Raw genomic sequence first — 27,064 nt, forward strand, 5'->3', positions numbered from 1 at the left:
GAAAGTTCATGAGTGTATTACTTGATTCATAGAGGAATTTAAAAATGAGGGCCATTGAACAAAAGCAAGATTTTCAAATTCTGTTGCAAAATTAAAAGTTCTGGCAGAAATGGTTCCTTACCTCAGATGGCAAAGAAGCTGCCAGCGCCAGCAGGTCCTCACTGCCTATTTCCCCGAGGTGACCGGCTCCCCAGCCCCGCCTCTGCCCACCTGTTACCTGCCTTGCAGCACCGCCTCATAGTCTTGGGAGTTTGTGACTCTGCTATGATGCACTTTCTTTCAATATACACCACTAACGCAAAGCTTGGACTCCAGAGAGGAGACCTGGACAAGTGGCTACTGGAACAGGAACACCTGCATAGCCAGTAACAGGGACAGTCCAGAGGAATGGAAATTTCCCCAGAACATGACCCTCAGCTTCCTCATTGGCAAACTGGGAAAATATTCCTACTTCCATGGGTTGGCGTAAGAATTCCATGCCCTACATAGGCAATGCCATGCTATGGTAGCTGTTATTCCTAATATTGTTGACGAGAGGAAGAAGTGGGAATCGTCCATTTTTATATCAGATACAACCTGCTGACTACAATTTGCAACTAATGTTCCATTCACAATAAACGTAGTTAACTTATAGGTCGGAGGTTTTCTTTTTTTTTTTTTTTTTTCTGGGCATGCATGAGGTCCAGGGTTCCATCCCCAGCACCACAAAAACAATCAGGAAAATGTCGGGGACTCTTGGAACTGGGCAATGGGCTACTGGAAATGTATTATATTAGCTTTTTCATTTGTACTGTGATTGAAAATATCTATATGTTAAAAAAATGGAAATATCTGTATGTGAAAATATCTATATGTGAAAAAAATTCACACCCTGGGCTATGCATGATGCTTGGCATGAGACAGGTGCTTATAAAATCTTAACTAAAGAACTTCTAAATAAACGAACAGACAATGGCTATTTTGTGCATCTCCTGGTCTTCCTTCAAGACGACTGTCCCTTCTTTGCTTGCTTAGACCTTCCACTCTTCCTCCTTCCATCTTGTTGCACAGGGGGCAGAAACAATGAACTTGAAGAGAAACTCTCTTCAGTCCCCAGTGGTTATTGCCAATCCATTAGAGGTTTCAAGACTCTCCACTAGCTGACCTCAGGACCCTATGCACAGCCACAATTCCATCTCCATTCTATTCGGCACAAATCCCCTGGTTTTAATGCTAGAGAGCACTTGGATCCTGGCTCTGCCACTTTCCAGCTGTGTGACTTGGAATGATTAGATCAACCTCTCTCAACTTACATTTTCTAACATGGGTTAACGTTTACTTGGAGGGCTAAGAAGCATCCAATCCCCTGCCTCACACCAGGCAGGCTCTCAGGGAAGGGTAGCTCTGTCATCATTAATAACCAGACACACGCTGAACCTTCCTGACTGCCTGTCTATCTGCACAGACTGCTTTCTGCTCAGCACTTCTCAGACTAAACCCACTGGGCCGGGCAGCTGAACATCAAGGTCCTCTGTGAGAACTGTGTGTCTGCAGAAACATCTGGAACGGTCTTCTGCACCTCTGTCTATAAGTTCAACTTCAAGGCCGCGACTTTGTCTGTTTCTCACTTTCAGGGCTTGTGCAAAAGAAAACTAGAGCAAGTCACCTAAACAATCCTTTCCATAGGAGCTTTAGAGGACTGACAGAGCGATGTTATCCATGTGACATTTTCTCCACCTGCCAGGCCCACCAATACCAGACCAACCAATACCAGACCAACCAGCAGCAACCTGGGGACCTCAAAACATGAATATGCTTTCAGCATTTCTTGCTTGTTTCTCAATTTTCATGCAAATTACCCCAAAGGACAGAAGGGAACGTGTTGTATGCCTCAAGTGTCTAGTCGTAGCCTAAACCGGGTTCTAAGCAGATTTAGTGAACAGTGGCCCCATGCCACCTCTAGTGCAGTGAATCTCACGCTCAGGGTCATACGCCATCTTGTGGGGAACTTCAACAAATTTTTATTCTTGGGCTTCATGCCAGAGTTTCAGATTTAACTGGCCCCGAATGGAGTCTGGCAATTTGTATTTTTAAAAGCTTGGCTTTTGAAAAAAATTTAAAGTGCTTTAATGCACAGGCAGGACCCAGAGCCATCCATCTGATAGCAGGAGAAAAGGAAGGTAGGCAGTTCATCTGTAAGGCTCTGAGAGTCCCTGGAAACCAGCAGGGCAGGCCACTTCAGCAGGAAAAGAAAACTCGTCACTGTGCACAGCGAGATCAGGAAGGGCAGGCGGTCACATAAGGGAGAAGTCCGTCTTCCCAGCAGAGGAAGGCCAGCACTGCTCTATCCTGCAGGGGATGCCTGGCAGCCCGAGGCCCCCTCAGGGGTGGGCCAGACAGGACATAAACGAGAATAGCCCTGGTCCTTATCACAGTCTGTGCCACAGCACGAATTTCCACATATCAGTATCTATCACTCTGGTCCAGGATTCTAACAATACAGGCTCAGGGGATGCCGTTAGAAAACACCCCACAGGCATGAAAACCTATGGTCTGCAACTGTGGGGACTCTTTATCTGAAGGAACAAATCATCTACATCTCTGATACAGTACTATCCAGAAGTTCACAAGTCCTGGGCAATGATTGCTTAAAAACACATTAGGAGATAACCAGCCTTGAAGACAGGTTTGTGAAACAGTGATTCTCAATCTCTACTGGTGGAAAGAGAAATCAGGCGAACTTTGTAGAAACTGGAAGGTATGCAGCAGAAGCTTGGAAATTGTGCTCATTTTCTGATCTACTCAACAAATCCATTTCCAGGATTCTGAGAAAATAATCAGAGATATGGTATTGGTGTATAAGTTCATCACCAAATTGGCTTTTGAAAATTTGGAAGAACCCAAAGTAAATGCTCAATAAAAGAGGGGATCAATTAAATAAATTTCGTTAACTAATTCCTTTTTTTTTGGTATCAGGGATTGGATCCAGGGGCACCCCTGAGCCACAATTCCACAATTCTTTTTATTTTTTATTTTGAGAGACAGGTCTCATTGAGTTGCTTAGGGCCTTGCCAAGTTGCTGAGGGTGGCTTTGAACTAGCAATCCTTCTGCCTCAGCCTTCTGAGCCACTGGGATTACTGATGCATGTCACCTTGCCTTTTTTAAGGTGAAAAATAGAATGTGACAGTAGTATTTAGTAGGACCTCGTTTTTTAAGTGTACATTGCAAATATAAAAACACACTTAAGGAAATATGGCAAAATGCTCATAAGATACAGTTATTTTCTTTCTTCATAGCGCTTTATAATTTCTACAATAATCTTGCATTTCTTTTATGATTTTATATGTAACTAAAATGTTATCAATAAACATGGAGTTTCAGTGAAAATTTAAAAAATGAATTATCAGTCTTTCTCCCATACTGGATTAAAGACATGCATTTCTGAAAAGGTTTCTAGATCCACACCAGTTTTAATAATTGACTTAAAGAGAGACTTTCTATCTCACCCAAAGCCTCACAGTATCTAGGCTATTGCTAGCTGGAATAGTGAATCACCAGTCACAATCCCGAAACATCTGCAGAAAGCAGAATAGCCATGCTTTCTCTTACTTGATAATCATTTCTGTAAAAATTTGAAACCAGCAAGTGTTAGGGACACTGAGTCCTTGGGGTCCCCAAACCTAGTTGCTAAGGAGGCAGATGACACTGTATTTCTACTATCCCAGAAGTTTGTTAGTTTTATTCTGGAATTTAATCAGTTCTATTGAGTCCAGAGTACACGAGACCAGAAGGCTTCCTCGCTCATCCAGTCCAAGCAACTTTAGAGGAACACTAGGACTCTGGACCACTGCAGCCTGGTGAAGGGTATGCTAAGTGTCTCTATTTACTTCACAGGAATCTAAGTACTTAGCACTGAACAAGAAATAAATTGATCCTGCTCACCCAGAGTTGAATCTCAGGTGCTATTAGACCAGGTTTCAGGGTGGGCATAACAAAAAAACCTAAGGCCCAGAGCTTGTCATGCCATTTGCCACCAAGAAAATCCTAGGCCCCATTCAGTGTCCATCTCCTGAGACTCAACTGTGAGCTAGCAGGTAGCTGCTTACTTCTGGCAACTAGTTCTCACAATGTAAAAGGAAGTAGGTAAACCCATGGTTAATGCTATGGCTTGAATGCTTGTGTCCCCTCCAAAACTGGTGTTGAAAATTATTCCCCAGTGCAACAGGGCTGGGAGGTGGGGCCTCCTGGGAGGTGGTTGGTGACCTCGTGGATTGAAGCTGCTATAAAACCTCTTGCAGGAGTTTATGCTCTGCACTCTGTTCTTCTGCCATGGGAAGACATCATGCTCCTTCCTTTTGGGATATGAGGTACCATCTTGGAAACAGAAAGACCAGGGCCCTAACCTGCACCTTGGTGTTGAACTTTCCAGCCTCCAGAAATACAAGGAATAAATTTCTGTCCTTTATAAATGACCCAGTCTGTGTTGTCCTGTGATGGCAGCACAAGACAAGCTAAGACAGGCTAGCCACGGCGGCAGGGGACCCACATCCAGCTTAGCCCTCCTGGCCACCGCAGGGCGCCATTCACACTCAGGCAGGAAGCAAGGCCCACCTCGTAGGAAGTTCCAATGAGTCTGAAGATGTCTACCGCCGGGTAAGGCTCCACATCGTCGCTGAGCAGGGAGTGGAGGTGAGGGATAGGGGGAAGCGTGCTGTCTTTGTTGGTCACGCTGTCCAAGTACCTGAGAGAAGAGGCAAACCAGCAGTCACTGGGGAGCAGCTGCAATTCTCCCGTTAGAGTTCCTCGCTCACAGTCCACACACAGCAGTTTAGACCAAAAGGCCAGGATTTCCTTCAAAGCAGAAAGAAATTCCCTTCACTTGGAAAGAAAAAGCCTATGGAAATAAATCCTCAGCCACAGAGACTTTATGATTGCCATCAAGGTCATTAAGACTCAGGAAATGAGGGAGAAAGAGGAAACCCAGGGAAGAAAACCAGAGGTGGTTTCCAAAGGCAGGACTCAGCACGGTACCTTCCCAGGACGGTCATGGCCTCGCCGTCATCCTTGCAGCTCAACAGCTTGTCCACGTTGGCATCCAGCACGGCCAGGGCCAACTGGAATATCACTTTGATTCCTTCATAGAAGAAACAGTCCACGACCACCACTGCGCTCTCGAAGGGCATCACGCTGAGAAAGAGTGTGAGGAACCACGACAGGGAGATGGTGGAGATCACCCCTAAGTCCTGCATGCAGTCATACAGCTGCGGCACATAGTCCCGGGCCAGCTCCTCGAAGACACCCTGGTCCACCAGCGCGCCTGAGGGGGTGACACCAAAGGGCACAGGTTGGCCAGCCGCACCTTCTCACCAAAGAACCCACACGAATGGCTTCCCTGTAACAACCCGATTCACAATCTAGTCCTTCCTGCTGGTAGTCTTCCACGACTGCATTACTAGACCCAGTGTCAACAGAGCTCAGTCTCCAGGTTGAGTCTGGGCGCATCTTCTTCTGGCTGTTTTCCTACCATAAATGAGCACTAGCATGACAACTCTAAGGGTCGTTGGAAAAACTTGACAAAATTTTCATGACACACACTCAGCTGTTTTGCTGGCAGCACGGTATTTGGTTAGGAGTGAAATGTACATCCAAGTGGCTCCCCATGTACCTACGAGTAGTTTACTCAGTAAACTCTTCTTTATTAAGAAATACTCTTTGGATGCATGCTCCTCACACTTGTTTTTTTAAGACTGAAAGCTGTACACACTCACAAATGACTTACTGGCATCTTTAGAGAATATCTTCAGTAAGTCATATTAGTGTGCAAAGATTTGAAATACAGACAGGACACAAGAGGGGAACAGAGAAGCATGCATTGTACTATACCAGGAAAGAATGGTTTGTCTTGCTAAAGTCAACATCTGATACATGGAAGGATTATAAGAAGGCAATCATTCAATGGTTGTTTGCTTTGCAATGAAACCAGCTCTGAAATATGCCTTAGGACCTTAGCTTTGGATAAAACTTTACAGGCTGCGTTCTCCACCCCAGATAAGACTCTTGGAACACCTCTGCTCTCTGGAGGCTGCATCCTCTTTATTAAAGAGCATATAGATAGACGTTTTGGTGAAACATTTTTTCGTTAACAGTCAGAGCCCCTGGGGTAGCTCTCACATATTAGCAGTGACACCACATCAGGTGTTTCCTAAGATTACATCTGTGACAGCAATATGTGCCACATATCACTTACGCTCCCTGGGGCTTCTTTATTTACAACCCGTGTTTACTTAAGCTTTATCATTTCCATCTTGGAAAACTAGAACAGTCTGAAACTCTGCAGGCTACTGTGACTGGAAGTGGTGGCATTGGCTGGTACCACTCTAAAGCCATTGTCCCCATGAGCTCCAGGCTGAGATGTTAACACACCCACATACCGACAACCCTGGTGTTGTAGTAATCTGGAAGCATCCGCTCACACAAAGCCACGAGCAGCCAGAAAGCCTCCTCCTCTTTGGCGTAAAGAAGTAGCACTGAGGTGACAATATTCATGGCCTGGTGGAATGAAAGGCAATGCCACCAAATAATTTTAAATACATCAAATAGTTATTAAAATATAAGCAATTTTGTTAACCTAAAAAAGAGCATTGAGTTACTCTCACAGAGGTCAGCAAACTTTCTGAAAAAGGCCAGATGAAATTGTGAGGTTTTTGCAGGACACACAGAGGCGCTGTCTATATTCTGGGTTTTGTTTTCTTTTACGACCCTTTAAAAATGTAAAAATCATTAGTCTTTGAGCCAGTACCTCAGCAGGGGCTTCATGAGCACCAATATTCACCAGAAACCCTAACATGAAACATGCACAGGCAAACCCTCCTTTCAAAAACTTTGCCCCAGAGCTATTTGACAAAGCTTTCAACCTGTAAAAATCTCTCAGTGTTCTTAATCCTTAATTCAGTGAGGTAAATATTTCCTTTTTAACCTCCATAATGGTTTCTATAACCAAGTATACATGGCTCCAGGCTCTCCTCAGAGAATAATGAAACCTTTCAAAGTTAAAACCTTGGCCCATTATTTCCATCTGGATAAAGATGGTCCTGATAAGTAACAGTGATTTAAATTCTAAAGTCACCTTACTTTGTTAAAAGATATTATCAGATAGCTCATAACCACTCAACAGCTCAACTACCTTAATAGTCCTCTTAATTAAAAAAGGAAGATCAAAAGATAAATGCAAATTCTATTATATTACAAGCCCACTAACTACTATGCTTCTTTTGATCTTCTAGAAACCAGTAACTGTTCATCAGACTTCTAAAGAAAATTTTGAAAAAGGTATTTTGGTCTAATGGGCTCTTTCTTGCAAGTCTTACTTAATATTTTCCCAAGGGAAATCATGATTAAAATTCCACTTGAGAATTAACCTGCCAACTCTAGTCCATGGCTGTGACTATAGTCAATGCCTTAGTCATTCAGTCAAAATTGGTTTTTTGAGGTTCCACTTTGTATCAGGATCTGGTCTAGGTATTGGGGGAGGGGTGGGAGATAATGCTTCCACAAGCCTCCCAGAGCCTGGTATCAGAGAAAAAACCCTAAGAGAAAAAACCCTAAGATGTAAAGGATAGTTAACCAATTTGGGAGTATGTTTAAGGTAAATGCTATTTTTGAAAGTTAAATAATGTGGTAAATGGAGAAGAGGGGTGGGTGTGTGTGTGTAGGAGGGAGATAGATGTATGGGTGTGTGTGTGTGTGTGTGTGTGTGTGTGTGTATGCAAGTGCATGTAACAGGAGTTAAGCCTCCTTTAGCCCTAAACCAGATGGTCAAGGAAGGCCTACTTAATGAAGTAGTCTTTAAATCTAAGGTCACATTATCTTGAAGCCTCCCAAGTGGTCTCTTAGGTACCAGTGCAAAAAATGATTTTAGTATATAAGCAAATGTTTTGTCTTTGCTTTTTCTTTCTGTTATACCGAGTAAAACCAAGTTTATTTTAATGTGAATTCAAATAGAACTTCAGCGCATTCAAGCTGTGACCCCAAGGACAATACTACTTAAGAGTGTGCAAAGTAGGAACACACAGTCACCTACAGGAAGGGCGTGTGCTTGGGATGCTGAGGGTGGACCAGCAAGTGAGCAGAAGGACCTTTCTGGGTCACCCAGCTAGATAGTGGCTGGCCCACAAAGGGCCTCATGTCTGGCTCCTATCCCATGTAGTAGCCCTCAACCCAGGGTGACTTTGCTCCTTGGGGACATTGGCAATGTCAAGAGACAATTTTGACTGTCACAACTGTGAAGTTCTATTGGCATCAAGTGGGTAGGGGCCAGGGATGTCACTACCATCCTATAAAGCACAGGGATGAGTCCTTGATGCCAACAGCTCTGAGACTGAGGTACCCTGGCGCAGTGACAGCTCCATCCGCCACAGAGCTTTCCTGTACCTCACTTACTGGCTAACGATACAAAACAGAATTTTATTTTCTTACGTACAAACTCTCTGTGACACTTACCTGGCAATACCCTATGTTGGGATTTCGAAACGCATAAGCTGTTAAGACTCTCCTGAGAGCAGCAATGCCCATTTCGTTCTGGAAAGCTGGGTGCTCGGGAAGAGAGCGGTGTAAGTCCCTCTCGATCTCCTCGGTGGCGAGATTGTACTTCCCCATGGACTTCTCCACTAGGTCCTCGTAGTACCCGGGATGCGTGGCCTTCTCGTTGATAGCACCTGGGGAACGCACAACGGACACAATATCCCAAAGGTGGAAGGCCTGCCTCCTATGTAAATTACTGCTTTATGATGTGTATCGTTGTAACTGTCCAGTCAGCTGAACCTCCTCACTTTTCTGTCACTCAGAGAAAACTGGCAAAATAGGACGAAATCGTGAAAATATCAATCAGATGAAAAATGTGGTATATTTCCATTGTGTCTAGACTAAGGTCATTGTGTCATGGACTAAGGTCAATGGCCTCTTTCAGCCTCAGAGCAAGGTGGCTACTTAAAAACCCCTTCAGGCAGAGGCCTCCAGGCCATGAACCTGTGCTCCAAGGAACTTCCACAATCTCAAGGGGCTGCTTAAGAGCAGAAGAGGGACAGTGACCAGAGTAAACTGTGCTGAGTTCACCTCTCACCACCCCCTTCAACCACAGCAGCTTTGATTTTATTTAATGGGGGCTTTGTTATACCTTTACTTGAAAACAGAGGATGTCTCTCAAAATAAATCTGAACACTATTTGCTAAAGGGTTAGCTCTGAAGGCATTTGCATATGGAAGAACAGGAGAGGCTGCAGTCTACTTGGAGGGATCTTTTAAGTTATAAGCAGTGGTGTTGGAGGGTGTTCTTAGTAGTGATGACCAGTTACTTGTAGAAGTTCTAAAGAGAGGGGATGGGAGCTGGGCTATAATCACCAGTTTGAGATATTTGTATTAAGATTCTTGAAAAACCCTGTATGCAAATAGCTGAAATCTAGATGTAAATTTATATTGCTGTTGGTGAAAATGTATTTCTGCATGCCGAAGAATGAAATTGGACCCTTATCTCACGCCATATACCAAAATCAGCACAAAATGAACTAAAGACTTAACACAGAAGACCTGAAACCATAAAGCTGCTAGAAAGACACAGGCAAAGTACTTCTCAAAATTGGTCAGGAAATTGTTTTGGGTATGATACCAATAACAACTCAAAGGCATAAGGAGCAGAAGAAAAAAATAGATGAGTAAGATTATGTGAAACTCAAAACCTCTGCACAGCAAGGAAGCAATCAGCAGAGTGCAAAGGCAGGCTACAGAATGGAACAAAACTTTTCATACCAAATATCCGATACGGAGTAAGTATCCAAAATATAAAAAGATATAAGGAACTCACACAACTAATAGTTCACTCAACTAACAGTGAACAGCAACAACAAAACCCAATTAACAATCAGCAAAGGAAATGAACAGACCTTCAAAGAAGACTTACAAATGGCCAACATATATGTGAAAAGATGCTCAATATCACTAATGCTCAGGAGATGTAAATAAAAATCACTGCAGAAAAAATAAAAGAACAAATGAATTAATGGAGGCCGCAGGACACAATATCAATACAAAAAAAATGAACTGCATATCTGTATGTTAGCAGCGATCAAACTTAAAATGAAAGTAAGTAAATACCTGCATTTGAAATATGATCAAAGAGAAAAACATATTCAGAATAAATACAAGCTACAAAACATTGCTGAAGGATATTAACAGACAAAGTAAATGGAAAGATATTTTATGTCTACAGATTAAAAGACTTAAAATTGTTAAGATAGGGAAACTCCTTAAACCGATGTGCAGATTCAACACAATACCTACCCAAACTCCAGCTGCCCTTTTTGGTGAAAATTAATTAGCTGATCCTAAAATTCCCAGGAAAATGTAAGGGTCCCCAAATGACCAAATCAATTTTGAAAAAGAGCAAAATTGGAAGACTCACACTTCTCTATTTTAAAACTTATTACAAAGTTACAGAAATCAAGACTGTGTGGTTCTCGAATATAGACACATCTATAGGCCAATTGAGATTCCAAAAATGAACACTCCCATTAATGGTCTATAATTTTTGAACAGGGTTGTAAGTCAATTCATCAGGGAAAAGCAGATCCTTTTCAACAAATGATGGAGAGATAACTGGTTACCCATTAGAAAAGAATGAATTTAGACCTTACCTCACATGACATAAAAATTAAAATGAATCAATGACGGAAAACTCTAAGTCTTAGGAGAAAATATGGGTGGGTGTAAATCTTCATCTCATGAAAATACAGTGACATAATGGAAAAAAACAGATAAATTGAACTTCATCTAACTTAGAAACTTTGTGTTTCAAGGGATACCAACTAGACAGTGAAAATGGGAAATTTTGAAAATCTGATAATGGATTTGTATGTAAAATGTGCCTAAAAACTCTTAGCTCTTAATAAATAAAAGACAACCTAATTAAAATTGGGCAAAGATCTAAGTAGATCTTTCTGCAAAGAAGATATATAAATGACCAGTAAGCACATAATAACAGGCTCAGCCATCATTAGCCATCAAAACCACAGGGACAAGTCACTCAATTTCCACATTATAGAGTAACTATAATGGAAAGACAGAAAAGGGCAAGTGTTGGTGCAAATGTGGAGAAATTGGAAATCTCATCTTTTGCTGATGGGAGTGTGAACAGGTGCAGCTGGTTTGGAAAACAGTGTGGTAGTTCATTAAAAGGTTAAAGACAGAGTTAGCAGACAAGCCAGAAATTCTACTCCCAGGTACATACTCAAAAGAAATGAAAATATATGTTTGCCCAAACACTTGTAATATTCATAGCAGCTAAAAGCACAAACTGATGAATAGCTGAACAAAGTGCATGACCACCATAAGATGGTGCAATGTTTGGTTATGAAAAGCAATGAAATACTGATACACTCTACAGCACAGGTGAACCTTAAAAGCATTATTCCAAGTGAACGAAGTCAGTCACAAAGAACTACTATGGTATGATTCCATGTATCCGAAATGTCCAGTGTAGATAAATCTATAGAAATAAAAAGTAGGTTAGGGGTTGCCTACAGCTGTGAGGGGGCTTGAGGGGAAATGGAGACGAACTGAGAAAACTTGGGGTGATAGGAGGGGGATGATGACAATGATTTAAAATTAACCGTGCTGACCACAGTTCTGTGAAAATCTTAAAATCGTTGAATTGTATGTTTTGGTGAATTTTGAGTTGTATCTCAATAAGATTTTATTAAAAAAAGAAAAATATCAATTACATGTGAAGACAGGGTAAACATTCACATTTCACCATTTAGAATATAGAGTCCCCAGCTTAATAGATGGTCACCGAGAGAGCAAGCTGTCATTCACACTGGCCCTGGAAAGGGAGGTTGGCTGACAGGAAGTAACCTTGGCTTCTGCCCTGTTCTCATGGGGATGTGCTGCGCTTCATTTCCGTGGGTCCAAGTCCTGGTGCGGTGGCCTTCAGGGTCATGGGAGGTGGCCAGGTGGGTCCCAAGGTGGGCTCCGCTACTGGGAGCTGGGTTCCATGTGAACCCCACACTGGATGGGTGGCAATGGAGGCCAATATGTAAACCACACCACCCTCTGGGCACACACCTAACCCTAACTCCATCTCTGCAGCAGGGCTGCGGAGGATTCGTAGCACGGGTTCTGAGTTTCATTTTCATCTAAGATGTGACTGTAAATAACTTATAGTTTGAATAGGAAGGATGAAAATGGACTTTTTCCTTTATTCTGTGAGTGATCAGAAGCTGGCTGCCAAGGTGACCCGTTCACCCAACATAAGGAAGACCAGAGGACACTGTGCTGAGGCTCTTCTTGGGCTTCAATTGTAATTAGGGATGAGCTGACTCAACCCGGGGCCTTTAAGTGGGAGGACTACAGCTGGTCAACTCAAGGAAAATGAAACGCCAGACAAGGAAACGGGGACAGAACGAACCCGTTAGACGTGAAATAGACATGATCAATGATCTTTCAGGATTCTATTGTCTTACTTCCCAGACATTTCTCTCTCACTGTGGGAAATTTTACCATTTATATCTACTTCTAAAGAAATGCTTATAAAAATTTTAAGGCTTTCCCAGAAGTCTGACAACTATTCTTTTCATTTTAATGTCATTTTCCAAGTTAAAGGGTTTAATAATGGTACCTGGTCAAACCATCTCAGGTTTGAATAAAATTATTCACATTAGCTTCTTTAGAATGATTACTCTTTAGACCTCAAGTCAGGAAAGAGCGACTGATTTATATATTAAAGTAAGGGTTGGTGGAACCCAAAGGAATGACCAGGTGTTGGGATAGAAAAGACCCCTGGGATACCCCGGATGCTCAGAACAACAGGAAATAGTGGTAGGTTAGCTTAAAGGATTAAAATGTTAAAATGGAAAATTCCAGAAATAAATAATTCCTAAGTTTTAAATAACTTTTATTATAGAATATTGTTTTAACTGTTCTATTTTATTATTAGTTATTGTTTGTTAGTCTCTTATTGTGCCTAATTTGTAAGTTGAGCTTACCATAGGTATGTGTTTGTAAGAAAATACATGATAGACAGGATTCGATATCACCTTTGGTTTCAGGCAGCCAGTGGGGGCCTTAGAATGTATCACCTGAGGAAAAGCAGGGATACTATCCAAGGCAAAATACAGGAACCACCTCCATGACTTCATGATGACAGACCTCAGGAGGTGGCAAAAATCAAGAATGGGGCTTGATTTCCCAACCCAGGGAGGGCTCTGACCTGGGGTGCACTCAGTCATTCTCAATGAAGTCAGCACAGCCTTGAGAACAAAGCACTGCACTCTGGCACACGAGCTCTCTCCTTCCTAAACGGCTCACTGAAGAGATGGAAGAGACGGTGGCACCAACATCCGGGCTGCTTACCTTGGGTCCTGGAGTTTTATGAAGAGTAGCTGACAGATTTTGACACAATTCACAGATTCTAGTGCGGAAATGAGCTTGAGCTGTGAATTGGGGGTCTGCCTCTTTCAAAGAACCCCGATGCATGGTGGGAGGTGGAAAGGAAGCCCGGGATCCCAGGGACTCAGATGCCAGTGCTCCAGCCCCAGCCAGGTCGTACCTGAGAGCAGCAGCCAGAGCTCGCCCCGCATGCTCTCAGGGATGCCCTTCAGCACCAGCTCCCGGGTTTTTTCCGTGCGGTACATGCAGATCCCTTGCCCATACTCAGCGAAGTGAATCTTCCAGGCTTGCTCTTTCAAAAACTCTTTGGCCTGAAAGACAAAACGAACATTACTACATCCCCAAAGTACTGTGAGGTCGGGAAAGAGGGTCATGATGGAAGGTCAGAAGAGTGTCCCTATTGAGTGGGGTGGTCAGGTTCTGGGCAGAACACATGAGAACAAGGAACTCAGGGTTTTCTGGAATTCTCCCCCAATTCTATACATCGTCTCAGATGGCAGTTCTACTTTCCAACTCAGAGTCAGAACCCCCCACTTCCCTGAGATGGGTCAGTAGAATGCCAATTGTATTTTTGGTTTTATTTCTATACCTCCATGTGAAAGTGAATTAATGTTTTCAACATGTGTGCTGAGAAGCTGTGTACTTATTTGTTGGCTGACTGGAAAAGTACTTAAAAAACCAGAATGTAACACTTTTACATTGCTGGTGGAGTTGCAAATTGTGCAGTCACTCTAGAAAGCAGTGTGGAGAATCCTAAGAAAACTTGGAATAGACCCACCTTTTGACCCAGTTATCCCACTCCTCGGTTTATACCCAAAGGACCTAAAATCAGCAAACTACAGTAACACAGTCACATCAATGTTTATAGCAGCTCAGTTCACAATAGCTAAATGGTGGAACCAACCTAGATGCCCTTCACCAGATAAATGAATAAAGAAACTGTGGTATATATGCACAATGGAAAACTATTCAGCCATAAAGAAGAATAATATTATGGCATTTGCAAATAAATGATGGAATCGGAGAATATCATGCTAAGTGAAATAAGCCAAGCCCAAAAAACCAAAGGCTGAATGTTTTCCCTGGTAAGTGGAGAATGATATATAATGGGGGTGGGGGAGTGGAGAATGAGAGAAGAATGGAGGAACATTAGAATATGTAGAAGGAAATGAGAGGGAGGGGATATGAAAAATGGTGGAATGAGACAGACATCATTACCCTATGTACATGTATGATTACACGAATGGTATGAATCTACATCGTGTACAATCATAGAAACGAAATGATGTGCCCCATTTGTGTACCATGAATCAAAATGCAGTTTGTAAAAAATTAAAAGCTAAATAAAAATAATAATATAAAAAAATAGAATGATTCTTGTCTCCTCCTTTAAAGCCACTCTGAAACCTAATGGCATATTTAGATAAAAACGGCTTCACCTACGGGAAAACTTCCATTAACACAGACATTTATGAGTTGACTTATATTAAAAACTATTTTTTTTTAGTAAAACAAAATTTATTTGTAAAACAGAACCTGTTCTATAAAGTGGCTCACAATCAAGTTATTTATACAAAAATACAAAATTTCTTTCTGATTACAGTTCTAGTTGCAAATGATAATTAGAAAGCATTCCTGGGGGAATCCACATAGCTGAGATTGCGAGCACATGAAACGGGACAGCAAAAGTCCAAGATGCAGGGATGTCAGTTTCCTTTCAAAGGGTTGGACCTTTAAATTGCCGCACAAGGTAAATGGTATTTTTTTTTTTTTAAGTATCAGTGTTCTTTACTCTAGCTAGGCTAAAGTTTGCTAAATGCCTTGGTTTCTTTCAAAGTTCATGTAATATTTTCTCATTTTTCAGAATATTTGCTATAAGAATCTGGATTAAAAAACTATACACACACAATTAATAGTTCGTGTCTTAGCAAGATCTGGGAAAGCTATTTTTTTTTTTTTTTTTTTTTTTTGCAGTGCTGGGGATCGAACCCAGGGCCTTGTGCTTGCAAGGCAAGCACTCTACCGATTGAGCTATCTCCCCAGCCCTGGAAAGCTATTCTTAATGGTAGTGTTCTAACAAAGTTTTGGGGGAGAGCAAGGGGTGCCCACCAATTTCGGGTTGAATTCCTCAGGAGACCGCCGCCGATACATGGTCATCAGGGTCTGTGTGGCAGTAGGGACACTGTTGCCATTGAGGTTAAACTGGCGCTCTCCATCCACATCAGAGCCCGTGCTTCTCTGGGGGCTGCAGGAAACGAGGCTGCTGGGCCGAGAATACACCTGTTGGTGCAGAGCGGAACAAGACATTGGAGGGAGTCGGGCACAGAACCTACTTCCTCAGGATCCTCCGTGCAGCTATCAATAACTCCGTCATGTTTTCCTGATGTTTCTTGCTACAGGAAGAACCAGGAGAAACTCAGCAAGTTAACCTTTGGTCAGGGATTCGACAGTGGTTGGGGTCACAGGCTGCAACATTTCAATGCTCAAAGTTGGTTTCCTTTGTACTTTATTTTATTTTTCAAAAATATTTTTAGTTGCAGATGAACATGATATCTTTATTTATTTTTTTACATGGTGCTGAGAATCAAACCCAGGGCCTCATATGTGCTAGGCCAGTGCTCTACCACTGAGCCACAACCCCAGCCCCTCCTCTATATTTTAATCGCATTTTTGGTGACAGAGGCTGGCTATTTGTGTTTCTGATCTGCACATATGCAAAGCATGCTGTAGTGGAGTGAGAAGTGTAAAGGACTGCTTCCCTTCCTCTCTGTTTCTGGTGCATCAAAAATGACAACATAGCTAGGCACAGTGATGCAGGTCTCTAATCCCAGCAGCGCAGAGGGCTGAGGCAGAAGGATCAAAAGTTCAAGGTCAACATGGGCAACTTGGGGAGACCCTGTCTCAAAATAAAATAAAAAGGGCCAGGGATGTAGCTCAGTGGTAGAGCACCCCTGGGACCAATTCCCAGTACCACACATGTGCACACACTCACACACACACACACACACACACACACACACACACACTCACACACGTGCACTCACACACACAGAAGCCAACATAAGTGAACCGCATAGGCAAGGATGGGGATGTTATATGCGACCTTACCATCTTTAAAATATGTTTTAGCTAGCAGAAACTTGCTCTACTGCTTTATCTAGTCCCATATCTTCTTAGTGCTCCATTTTCCTCGATGTTGGGCCAGGGCCTAATTCAATAGGGAGGATGGAATATGTATCTTATCATTGTAAAATCATCATTGTGATGCTCTATTTCAGAGGTGAGACTTTATTTAGTGACTTCTGTACTATTCCCAGCCATGTTGCTCTATGGGCAAGAGTCACTTGCTAGGTAACAGACAAATCTCTTAATAATTTTGTCAACAGTCTAATAAGAGGCTTAGGCCAAACTTCTTGAGTTTTACACAAGAGCCTGCTGAGATACTGCAGGAGACCTCAGAGCAGGTGGCTTAACTTAGAACAGCTGCAGAGCTTGAAGAACTGACAAAACAGGAAGTGAGCACTCTTGGGCAAAGGAGTAGGGCAAACCCTGAACCTCCCGGTATTTTCTACAGACCTCGTCGTCAGAACTGTTGTAGCTTCCTGCAAACTCTTTGTCCGAGTATATTTTGGAGGTCGTCTGCTGCAGGAAATCTGAGATCCTTTGCACTAGAAAGTCTCTATCTTTCAAATTGGCAAATAGGAAGGTCATCCTGTTCCTGGTGCTGATGGACAGAGGACTTGGGAGCACACTGGAGCTATCGGCCTTTTCCACAATGGTCACCTAAAAAGAAACATGAAGCAAAGAGCGTTACTTTCCAGGAATCACCCCACAGCAGCACTACAGGAGGAACACAGCACTCTGACCACCCTTGTTTTCTGGGGCCAACAGATTCTTTGACTCTATTCCAATAAAATAAAATAGCTCACAACAAATCAAACTGGAGTTTATAGCAGAAACTAGAATAATCTTGCTGATCTTTCAAGGTTGGTGGTTCTAAACTGGGAGAGATTCTCCCCCCAACACACACACACACCCCAGAGACATCAGACAATATCTGAAGGCATTTTTGATTGTCAAAAGTGGGGAGGAGACAGCCATCTAGTAGGTAGAGGTCAGGGAAGCGGCTGAATGTCCATCAGTGCACAAGGCAGTGCCCGAAAACAAGTCGGGCCCCAAATGTCACTAATGCCAGGACAGAGAGAGAAATTTGGCTGGAAATGAATTTCATGAAAATCTCAGGAAGTCATGAAAGCAAGGACTCCTAGCTGTCATCTGCCCAGAAGAGATGGAAAAGAACTCCTGATACTGACTCCTTTGTAACAAGCTTAATGTTAGGGTGGTTTTCAAGACACCATCAATCTTTCAATGGATCACTTATCTGTGGCTTTGCACCCGGTTTTCAAGGATTATGCCTGGACAGACATGACACAAACAGCTTAACTGCAATTCTGTTTTCACTAGCAGATATTGTGTGTGTGTGTGTGTGTGTGTGTGTGTGTGCGCGCACACACACAAGTCTGTGTGCACATATGTGTAAGACCATTAAAGTCTCCCCCAGCAAAACAAAAGAAGGAAACATCTGTTTTAGCTTTGAACTGAAGACATATATTGGTGTTTTTTAGTAGGATTTCCATCAATTGGAAGCAAGGATGAATGCAATAAAACTATTTTCTTTAGCACATTAGGAAAAACATCAAGGTGAGCATGAAATGGTTGATTTATAAGAGCTCTGACCTACAGCTAGCTCTCTTTTTCCCTCTTCATTTCTATCTGCAAGCAGTCTAGACAGATTTAACTCTAACCTGCATATTGGTATTTTCATGTGAAATATATCTTCTCCAAAGCAGTACTTTAAAAACCTTTTCCCTGCTCTAGCCTAGGAAATATATTAAAGTTGCTTAAAAAGTTGCATAACCTCAAGTGCCATGCATTATATGTGATTATAGTAGATAACATGCACGTGATATATCTGCATAATTCATATGTAAATTTAAATATCTATGTTTCAAAGGAATCTGTTAGATACTTGGAGTTGCACATGTAGGATTTTTTGTTTTGTTTTATTTTGTTCTACTACAAAAACTGCTAGAGAAATGGAGAACAGAACCTACTTTTCATGAAAAGGATTTTCCCTCAATACTTGAAAAATGTTTATTTTAAAAAGATCTATAAAAACTCCCTTTCTGATACCAAATTTCTGCTGGCTCTTTGGGTTATCAGGTGTCTAGAACTAAAGGACAAGAGGACAAAGGAATTAAAGGTTCAAATTTTGTGTCTCAAACACAGACAGGGACACAGATCTTGATAAAGTCAAATGGAAAGTGTCTTGTTATCTACCTGAATCATGGCTACTGACACAAGAAACTCCTACATAAAACATAGGAATGCTCACATGGGTTATGAAACATTTTTCAGTGACAAATGATTTCTAGTAAAATCTATTGCATAAGCTTTGCCCCACCAAGTAAAGGAGGACTGCTATATCAGCATTTTCTACAATATAATGAGACACTTTCATTACCAACCAGGCTTATAAAACAGACTGGAATTCAACCAAGTCTTGGTGGTTCATAATGAACATTTATGAGGTCATTTGTGATGGGAGAGACACTTCATCTGGACTCTCTGGATATTGAGAAGGAGGAGCCTCATCACATCCCTCTAGCCTCCTGTTTCACTACTGCAGCAATTACTTAAAAAATCTAGTCACATGACTCCACGTAAATCTTCAACTTCTGGCAATATGGTCTAACTGCATTCAATGTGTAGAATGTCTCTTAACAATCCCCAGTCAATCCTTCACCTTAGTTATTAAAAATTATTAAAAGTTATTAACAATTCCTGGTCTATGCAATCCTAAGAGGGATCGGAAGAGTGACCATTCCAAGGGGGTGTCTCATTCCACAGAGGCTCCTGCTGCTCCCTCAGCATAACTGGGCTCCAAAGGTCACCTGCTCATGTGAGAACCCTCTACTCAACGCCCACTACTTTCTGACGTTATCATTACCTACAGGTAATAAAACTTACGTTAAGTCCTTTGCTTCTTCCATTAGCTGGGGTTGGGGATCCACCATTAGCCTCCCTCAGAGATTCATCAGGTCAAAGGAAAGCACTGTGGTCCTACCAAGTATTTCTTTAAAACTGCACCTTCCAACCACTTCATGCTTTATGTCTAAACTCCACCTCTGCAAACTGTCTTTGCTTTGATTTATCCTGAAATGTGACCCAATGATCTCTGCCCTACCAGGGAAAACTAGCAAGTGGAAGAGAGGTTGAGAACATCAGCCACTGCTGAGGAACAGCAACACTGGCTTGCTCTCGATACTGTGTTCTAAATCACACTCAAGCACAGAGTGGCTGACCTAACACTGGGAGGTGCTGATCAGAAGCGGGGCAGATGTCTGGATAGAGGCTTCCAGACCTTCTCTGTGCCTCCGGATAATAGAGAGGTAATGAGCTCAGAGTCACAAATGACCCTTCTGCAGTACATTCTTAATCCTAGGGTGGACTTCCTAGCCATTCCAGGTCAGTCTGCTTTACTACACTCAGTAACACTGGGTGAAGACACGTACACATAGACAAAGAATGAGACATGCAAAGTTATGACTAGTGACAGGCTATGGTATAGACCACCAAGAAGGTAAATCTGCTAGAAAAAGTATAAAGCCATGTTTACAACCTAATGTAAACACAACAGATCACTCCACTCCAGCATTCACCCCAACAACGAATCCCGGCCTCAAAATGTATATAACACCAGTTTAGCTGACCCCATAACAAGAAGAACCAATTTGTCAATTGTTTAACATTTTGCATTCTTTTTGATTGGCCTGTTTAGCTTCTAGGAATTTGTAAACTATAACTTAAGAAAACTTTACATATGACTTTGGGAAAATACTAGAAACAATAAAAAGGTCCAACCATAGGTAAAAGAATACATCAATAATGTATATATGCAGTCATTAAAAATTGCATCATAGAAGAATATTTAATGATTTGGGGAACAGTTTCAGATATATTTACTTTTAAACAAATAAATAAAAATAAAAATTCAATATAACATGTTTTAGATCTCAGACACAAGACATGCACACAGCAATGCACACAAAAAGCCTAGAAAGCCGTGTACTATGCAGTTAAAGGTGATTGTCTCTGAATGGTGGAACTAGGGGTGAATTTTGTTTTCTTTTTATTTGTCTGTACTTCTGTAAATTTTCTGTGATAACAATGAATTACTCTGAACAGAAGAAAGAAAAAAAATCTAGGGAACTTTGCTTACTTAAGTGAATTTTAAAAAGACACATAAGATAAAGAAACTTTAATTCTTCACTATGGGGATCTTTTTTGTTTTTTGTAAATTGAGCTCAGATGTCCTTTTAATTTTTTATTTTGAGACAGTCTTGCTAAATTGCTTAGGGTCTCACTAAGTTGCCGAGGCTGTCTTTGAACTTGAGATCCTCCTGCCTCAGCCTCCTGAGCCTCTGGGACTACAGGTGTGCAGAACCATGCCCAAGCAACTATGAGAAATCTTAATAAAGAGATCATCTTGATTACATTTCCAAAACTTTTGACTACCTTATGTTCCAGGAAAGGTCAGGGTAGGTTGGAAGTTGCCAGAAACTTGAGGGCTGCCAGTTTTTGTGGTGCCAAACCCCTGACATCTAACCTGAAGTCCATGTCAACCCAAACCTCACAGTCAAGCCTCCAGACAAGTATAGACTAACCTCCTGGCCCAGGCATGATGGAACCCAGCTCCACTCCAGAGCAAGGATAATACTTCTTGAACTTGCCTGGATATGATGATAACTGGCCTAGAAATTTCTTGAAATACAGATTGCAAAATTTGTAGAGATTTAGATTCAGTGGATCTGGGATGGACTGGGGAATCTGCTGCTGACCAGCCCTGGTGGTTCTAATGCAGGCTCCTGACAGATCAGATGGGAACAGACACTTGGCCTTCTAACTCCCCCACTTGCTCCCTTCGACCAGGCTGCCCACGGGCTGCAGGTTATTAGAAACCATGTTTTCTTGATTCTGCATCTGATGCTTTGATGCCTTTGGGTCTTCCTGAACCTTGAGAGATCATCCTCACCCAGGGCTGGCCAGGTGCTAGAAAACGACTTTTGCAAGCAACCAGACCATCCAGAGCCCACATCCCAACCACCTTCCTTTTTCTTAGCTCTACACTCAGGGCCACTATTGCTCTGCCCTAGTTACCCTAGGACCAGGAGTTAGACAGCTCATGACAGCTGCTTTGCCCCAGAGCCCACAAAACTGTGCAAACTATACAATCCTAAGCCTGGCCAGCCAGTTCTTCCCCTCAGAATACACAATAAAGGGTCTTGCCCATACAGTCCCTTACTCCTTCTGCCTCCTGACTCACCTGGTCCCTCCCATGTGGCCTTGCACAGGGTGGCCTTTCCTCCTGGGATCTGGGAATACAACAAGCTACCTTTGCAGCAGTAGTCACCCCTTGATCTATATGCCTCGCCATCCCCGAATAATGATAAAACCCTTATTTTAAACACCAGGCTGCTTTTGGAAGAGGAGATCTTACTTCCAACGGGGATAACTATAAGGGTAGCAAATGCCACCAATGAATTAAGAACATCCACCAATTGTTAAAAGCCAACCAACTGCTGGTAAAAACAATAACAACAACAACTCCACAAAACAACAACCAACAAATAGAAAAGCAAACCAAAAAACAACTCCGGGTTTACCCAGAGAAGCATTACGAACCACCTCCTAATACATCCTTTCTCGCCCGACACTTACCTCTCGAAGTGGGATGATGAGGCTGCACAGGTTTTCCTCCTTGCTGGTGAAGCAGATGTAATTTGTGGAGACAAACATTTGGCCCAAAATGTGCATTTTGTTAAATGGAGTCCAGAGGGTGCAATCTGTGTGGCCATCTAATTTTTCATCTTTGGGCAGCCGGAAAAGGGCCCGGTATCTCTCACTCTTGGCCCTGGCATCCAGATCACTGCGAAGCAACAATTAATAATGAGTCACCTGAGACCAGAAAGAGGCTTCCATACCTTCTAAATAACACAGCCGAGGAGGCTCCCTCAGCCACCTGGCCCCTCCTTGACCTTTCCGCTGACGTCCCTCCACTCTTCAGCTCTACATGGGTGTTCATTCTAACTTAAAGACCCCAAAGCACAATAAAATTATTTTACTAAATTTAGATCCCTTGCAGAGCCATTTTATAATCAATATCTGTAAATATCAAGAACCTGGGGAAAACTGAGCCTGAACAAAAAATTCATTCTCTTTCTAAAGAATGCAATAATTTCTAAAGAAGTTGCTAGAATTACTCTTATCTGGAGCCACTTTGGGGGGGGGCTCTATCTTTTAAGAAAAAAACTGAAGAGAATGCAAACAGCCCCATGTATCTGCTGGGTGTTGCTGTCTGTCCTAATTGGACAACAGAACTACATGAAGAGACGTGGGCACCACCCCACTCTTGGGCACTGTGGCTTCCAATCTCAGTGGGCCTTCTCCTGGCTACTCCCTAATGAGCTCCTTTTCCCTGTCCATCATGTCAGTTGTTTAAACCTTTTCCCTCAAGCTTCTACCCTCCTCAACCCCCTGCCAGTCTATTTCCAGCTTCATAGAGCAAAGAGGGACTGGGTACAGGAGCTTCCTCCAGTTCCTTCCCTTCTGTCTCCCAGATGACCTCCAATGACCTCCACCTTCACCAACTCTTACTTTCTCTCCCTGTTTCAGAAGAGGAGGAATTGACACCCATGAGCACACCTTCCATGCTCTAAAAGATGGCGCTTTTTAAATGATTCATGTTCTTACAGCCTTCTCCCCATCTCCCTCACCAGCAACCTCCTGCCTTCAATCCTGTATTCAAATCTTTTCCACTCTAATAATAAGCAAGTCCCATTTCTTTACACTTAATTTCTTGAAAAAGCAGTCTATATTTGCCCAACTCCCCTCTCCCTGCCTTTCACTTGCCCAGGTTACACCACTGGGTCAACATATCTCAAATCACCAAGGACATCTTCATAATCACAACCTCTTTTCAGACTCCAACTATCACCCGGGGCACCAATGATGTCCAATTTCGCAGTTCAGGGATACTCTACCGCTGAGTCACATCCCCAGCCCTTTTTATTTTCTGAGACAGGGTTTAACTGAGTTTCCGAGGCTGGCCTCAAACTCGCCATCCTCCTGCCTCCTGCCCATCTTACTGGACTGATCTCCTACTACTGCAGGCAACTCCACTCAACGTCGTCAAATGAAGCTATCACGTCCCTGGAGCCCACTCTTCCCTTTCTCACGCCCCATCTCAGGGAAGGGCAAACCCCACGTTGGAAGATATCAGCATTTCCCTCACCCTCTCCCTAGTTGGACCCCCACAGCCAGCCTTCCAGGCTTTTCTGCAGCTTCTCCTCACCCCCAGCCTGCCCGTTTCTAGCCAAGTGGTTGAACCTTGTGTGTTTTTCCCTATGCTTTGCCTACCTGTCTGTCCTACTCCCTGCATAGGGAACTTCTGCTACCATTTCAGAGCTGCTATGGATGTGAGATGTCCCCCAAAAGTTCATGTATGACACAATATAAGGATGTTCAGAGTTGAAATAATTTGATTATGGGAGCTGTAGCCTAATTAGTGGATTAATCCACTCATATGGATTAGGCAGGTAGGGTATGGCCGAAGGAGGTGGGTCACTAGGAGTGTGACTTTGGGATTTATATTTTGTCCCTGGGGAGCAGAACTCCCTCTCTGCTTCCTGCTTGCCATGTGCTGAGCTGCTTTCCTCTGCCATGTCCTGCCACGATGTTCTGCCTCATTTTTTGCCCAGAGTAACGGAGTCAGCCATCTATGGACAGAGACCTCTGAGACTGGGAGCCAAAATAAACTTTCCCCTTCTAATTGTTCTTATCGTCTTTTGGTCACAGTGATGACAAAGCTAACTAAAACAAGAGCCATCTGGGCACAACTAACCACTCCCTGTGTGTGAACCTAGGACACTCTGTCCACAGGACCCAAAGAGTTCCCATTACATTGTGTGGGAGCTGGGCACATCTCTTTCTGAACTGGAAGTCTTTCTCAGTATTGTTTCCTTGCCCAGAAAAATGTTCACAACGCGTGAGGCTGTTTACAGAAGGTATGAGTTAATGAATGAATATATGGGATTCTTGGTCCTTAGGTTGCAAAGACTCAAAGCCCCATACCACCTACCGTTTCAGAGCAGACACCTTCTTGGGAGATTTCTTCTTCAGTTTGGGCAGGGATCGATCTTGCTCGAAGCCTTCATTGTCTAAGAGCTGCCTCATAGCTATGTTGGCGAGCTGCTCCATCAGCTTGAACGTCTCGTTGATGTTGAGGAACACGGAGAAGAAATGTTCACTGGACCGTGTGCTCACTTTGATCCCATCGGGCAGAAGCAGCGTGGCGTTCTTCTCAAGCTGAGTGATGTCCACCCACCGGATTACCAGCTTGGCTGAGCACAGGGAATAAGGATGGGTCAACATCCAGCTCTGGGAAATCCTTCCTAGGCTGCAATCTCTCAACCCCCGCTGAACTCCATTGAGTTCCTGACTGCCTTGTTGTTGGTTTTAAGAACCAAATTTGAACCATATAAATTCAGAGATTAGAATAATTATGGATTTACATCTGTGTCTACTAAATTAATTATGCCTTTTGTAAACCTTTATTACTTAATGGCCAATTTCTCTATAATACTGAATTGAAAATAATTGGATTCACTTGTTAAATAGTCAAAAAAGTAAGTGTTAGAGCTATGAATTTTTGATATTTTGAATTGGTTTATGAGTTCATGGAAAGTCTCAACAGACTTTCCAAAGCTTCCCTCTGAAATTCTAGACCGCTCACCTTCCTTCCCCATAAGGAAAGAGTAGAAGCACAGGTGGTTAATACTGAGGTACATCCAACCCTGCCGGGGCACCTTCCCCTTCCAGTAACTGCAAGAATAATAGTTGACAAGCTTTTCTTCTTCAGGCATCCCGAACAGCCTATGGAATTTCACGATGGCTTCTTTAAACTTTTCTGTGTCATCGTCTTCTTTGATGTCATTGATTTTGTTATACTCCGCAATGATGCCCTAATCAGGAATAATACACAAAGCACATGACTGGTATCAATAGGACAAGCTGTACGTACTGGAAAGAAAGAAAGAATTTCTAAGATCAAAATTTTTTAAAAATGACAAATCCTGTCCAAAGGCAACCCCAAATTTCAGGTCAATTAACAAGTGGTATTTGCCTACTAAAAGGACAATATGCTGTTTATTGGTTATTTCAAGCTCACCCAGAATGCAGTTCATAGTTTTAATTTAATGGGGAGATGTAAACATTTTGCTCGTTGTATTGTTTTTACTAGAGCCTCTCATGACAGAGTCATCTCAAAGGTCAACTTCTACCTTTCTCAAAATCAACAAAAATTCATCATCAGACAAGAAAGGAAAGAAAGACCAAATGCATGTCACTGAGAGGCACAGGGCCATGGACTCTCCCTGTCTCCGGACCATTTATAACATCAGGGACCCTAGAGAAAAGGAATAAGTTGTCACTGGAGCAGAACGTGAGAGCAAAAATGATATTAGACAATTTTTTTGACAGCTGGATAGGAAAGGAAATATTTGCACAGCAAGTGACTGGCTTCATTAATCTATTGTTCAATTATTACAGCAGCTTAAGAAGCTATTTTACCGTTACCCAATTCCTTTGTAATTCTTTGAAAACTGGCTTCTACTTTTTCTAATAGAAAATGCTCCCCTGAATTCCACCTTTGTCTTTGCTATGTCGGGTCCCCCAGCCCCTCTTCCTTTTCTCTGACCTCAAGGCAGCCTAGAAGTGCAAGCCCTGGAGAGCACAGCAGTCATGTCCCAGGTCCCAGCAGTATTACTGATATCTGTGAACTTGGGCAACCTCTCAATTCTCCTTGACATGACGCAGCCTTCCTGATGCCCTAGGATGGAAAGTCACACCTGCCTCATCATACCTAGAATTCCTGCCTTTAGGCTCTCAACTTCTAGTGCATCTTTCATGTGCCCTACAAATTTATCTTCTTAAAACTAGTTTTGACTGAGACATTCTAAGGATCAAAATCCTGGATGTTTCTCCACCGCTGTGAGCCTGAAATTCTAGGCCCTGTACATTTTGGATCTGTTTTGGACAGTGTTTTCGCTGCTGGGACTAAAAGACCCAACAAGAACAATTTTAGAGGAGGAAAAATTTATTCGGGGGCTCACAGTTTTGGAGGTCTCAGTCCACAGACAGCTAGTTCCATTTCTCTGGGCTTGAGGTGAGGCAGAACATCATGGCAGAAGAGTGTGGCGGAGGAAAGCGACTTACATGGTGATCAGGAAGCAGAGAAGAAGGACTCCACTTGCCAGATACAAAATGTATAGCCCAAAGCCACGCCCCCAAGGATCCAGCCACAGCCTACCAGCCTCCAGTACCACTCAGTTAATCCCATCAGCGGATTAATTAATTCACTGATTGAGTTAAGGCTCTCAGAACCCAATCATCTCACCTCTGCATGTTCTTGCATTGTCTCACACAAGAGCTTTTGGGGGAAACCTAATATCTAAACCATGATAGGATCCAACCAACGCTATAACCTTTTCAAATTTCACTGTACTACATCTGACCACAGTTTTGTATT

At 42.6% G+C, this 27,064-nt stretch overlaps 1 protein-coding gene across 2 annotated transcripts in view; it reads right to left on the reverse strand.

Moving 5' to 3' along the window:
* The window catches only part of Tbc1d9 (TBC1 domain family member 9), a 114,280-nt gene that overhangs the window by 18,404 nt on the left and 68,812 nt on the right, over window positions 1-27,064 (reverse strand). For both annotated transcript variants that reach the window (XM_047566219.1, XM_047566220.1), the window contains exons 4-13: window positions 25,271-25,499; window positions 24,617-24,878; window positions 22,198-22,405; window positions 16,993-17,199; window positions 15,526-15,696; window positions 13,577-13,727; window positions 8,480-8,694; window positions 6,412-6,529; window positions 5,012-5,297; window positions 4,592-4,721 (exon numbers count right to left, since the gene is read on the reverse strand). In XM_047566219.1, coding sequence (XP_047422175.1) covers window positions 4,592-4,721; window positions 5,012-5,297; window positions 6,412-6,529; window positions 8,480-8,694; window positions 13,577-13,727; window positions 15,526-15,696; window positions 16,993-17,199; window positions 22,198-22,405; window positions 24,617-24,878; window positions 25,271-25,499 — 1,977 coding nt within the window. The remainder of the gene's footprint in view (window positions 1-4,591; window positions 4,722-5,011; window positions 5,298-6,411; window positions 6,530-8,479; window positions 8,695-13,576; window positions 13,728-15,525; window positions 15,697-16,992; window positions 17,200-22,197; window positions 22,406-24,616; window positions 24,879-25,270; window positions 25,500-27,064) is intronic.

Source organism: Sciurus carolinensis, chromosome 10 (assembly GCF_902686445.1).
Source record: "Sciurus carolinensis chromosome 10, mSciCar1.2, whole genome shotgun sequence".
Taxonomy (NCBI): Eukaryota; Metazoa; Chordata; class Mammalia; order Rodentia; family Sciuridae; genus Sciurus; species Sciurus carolinensis.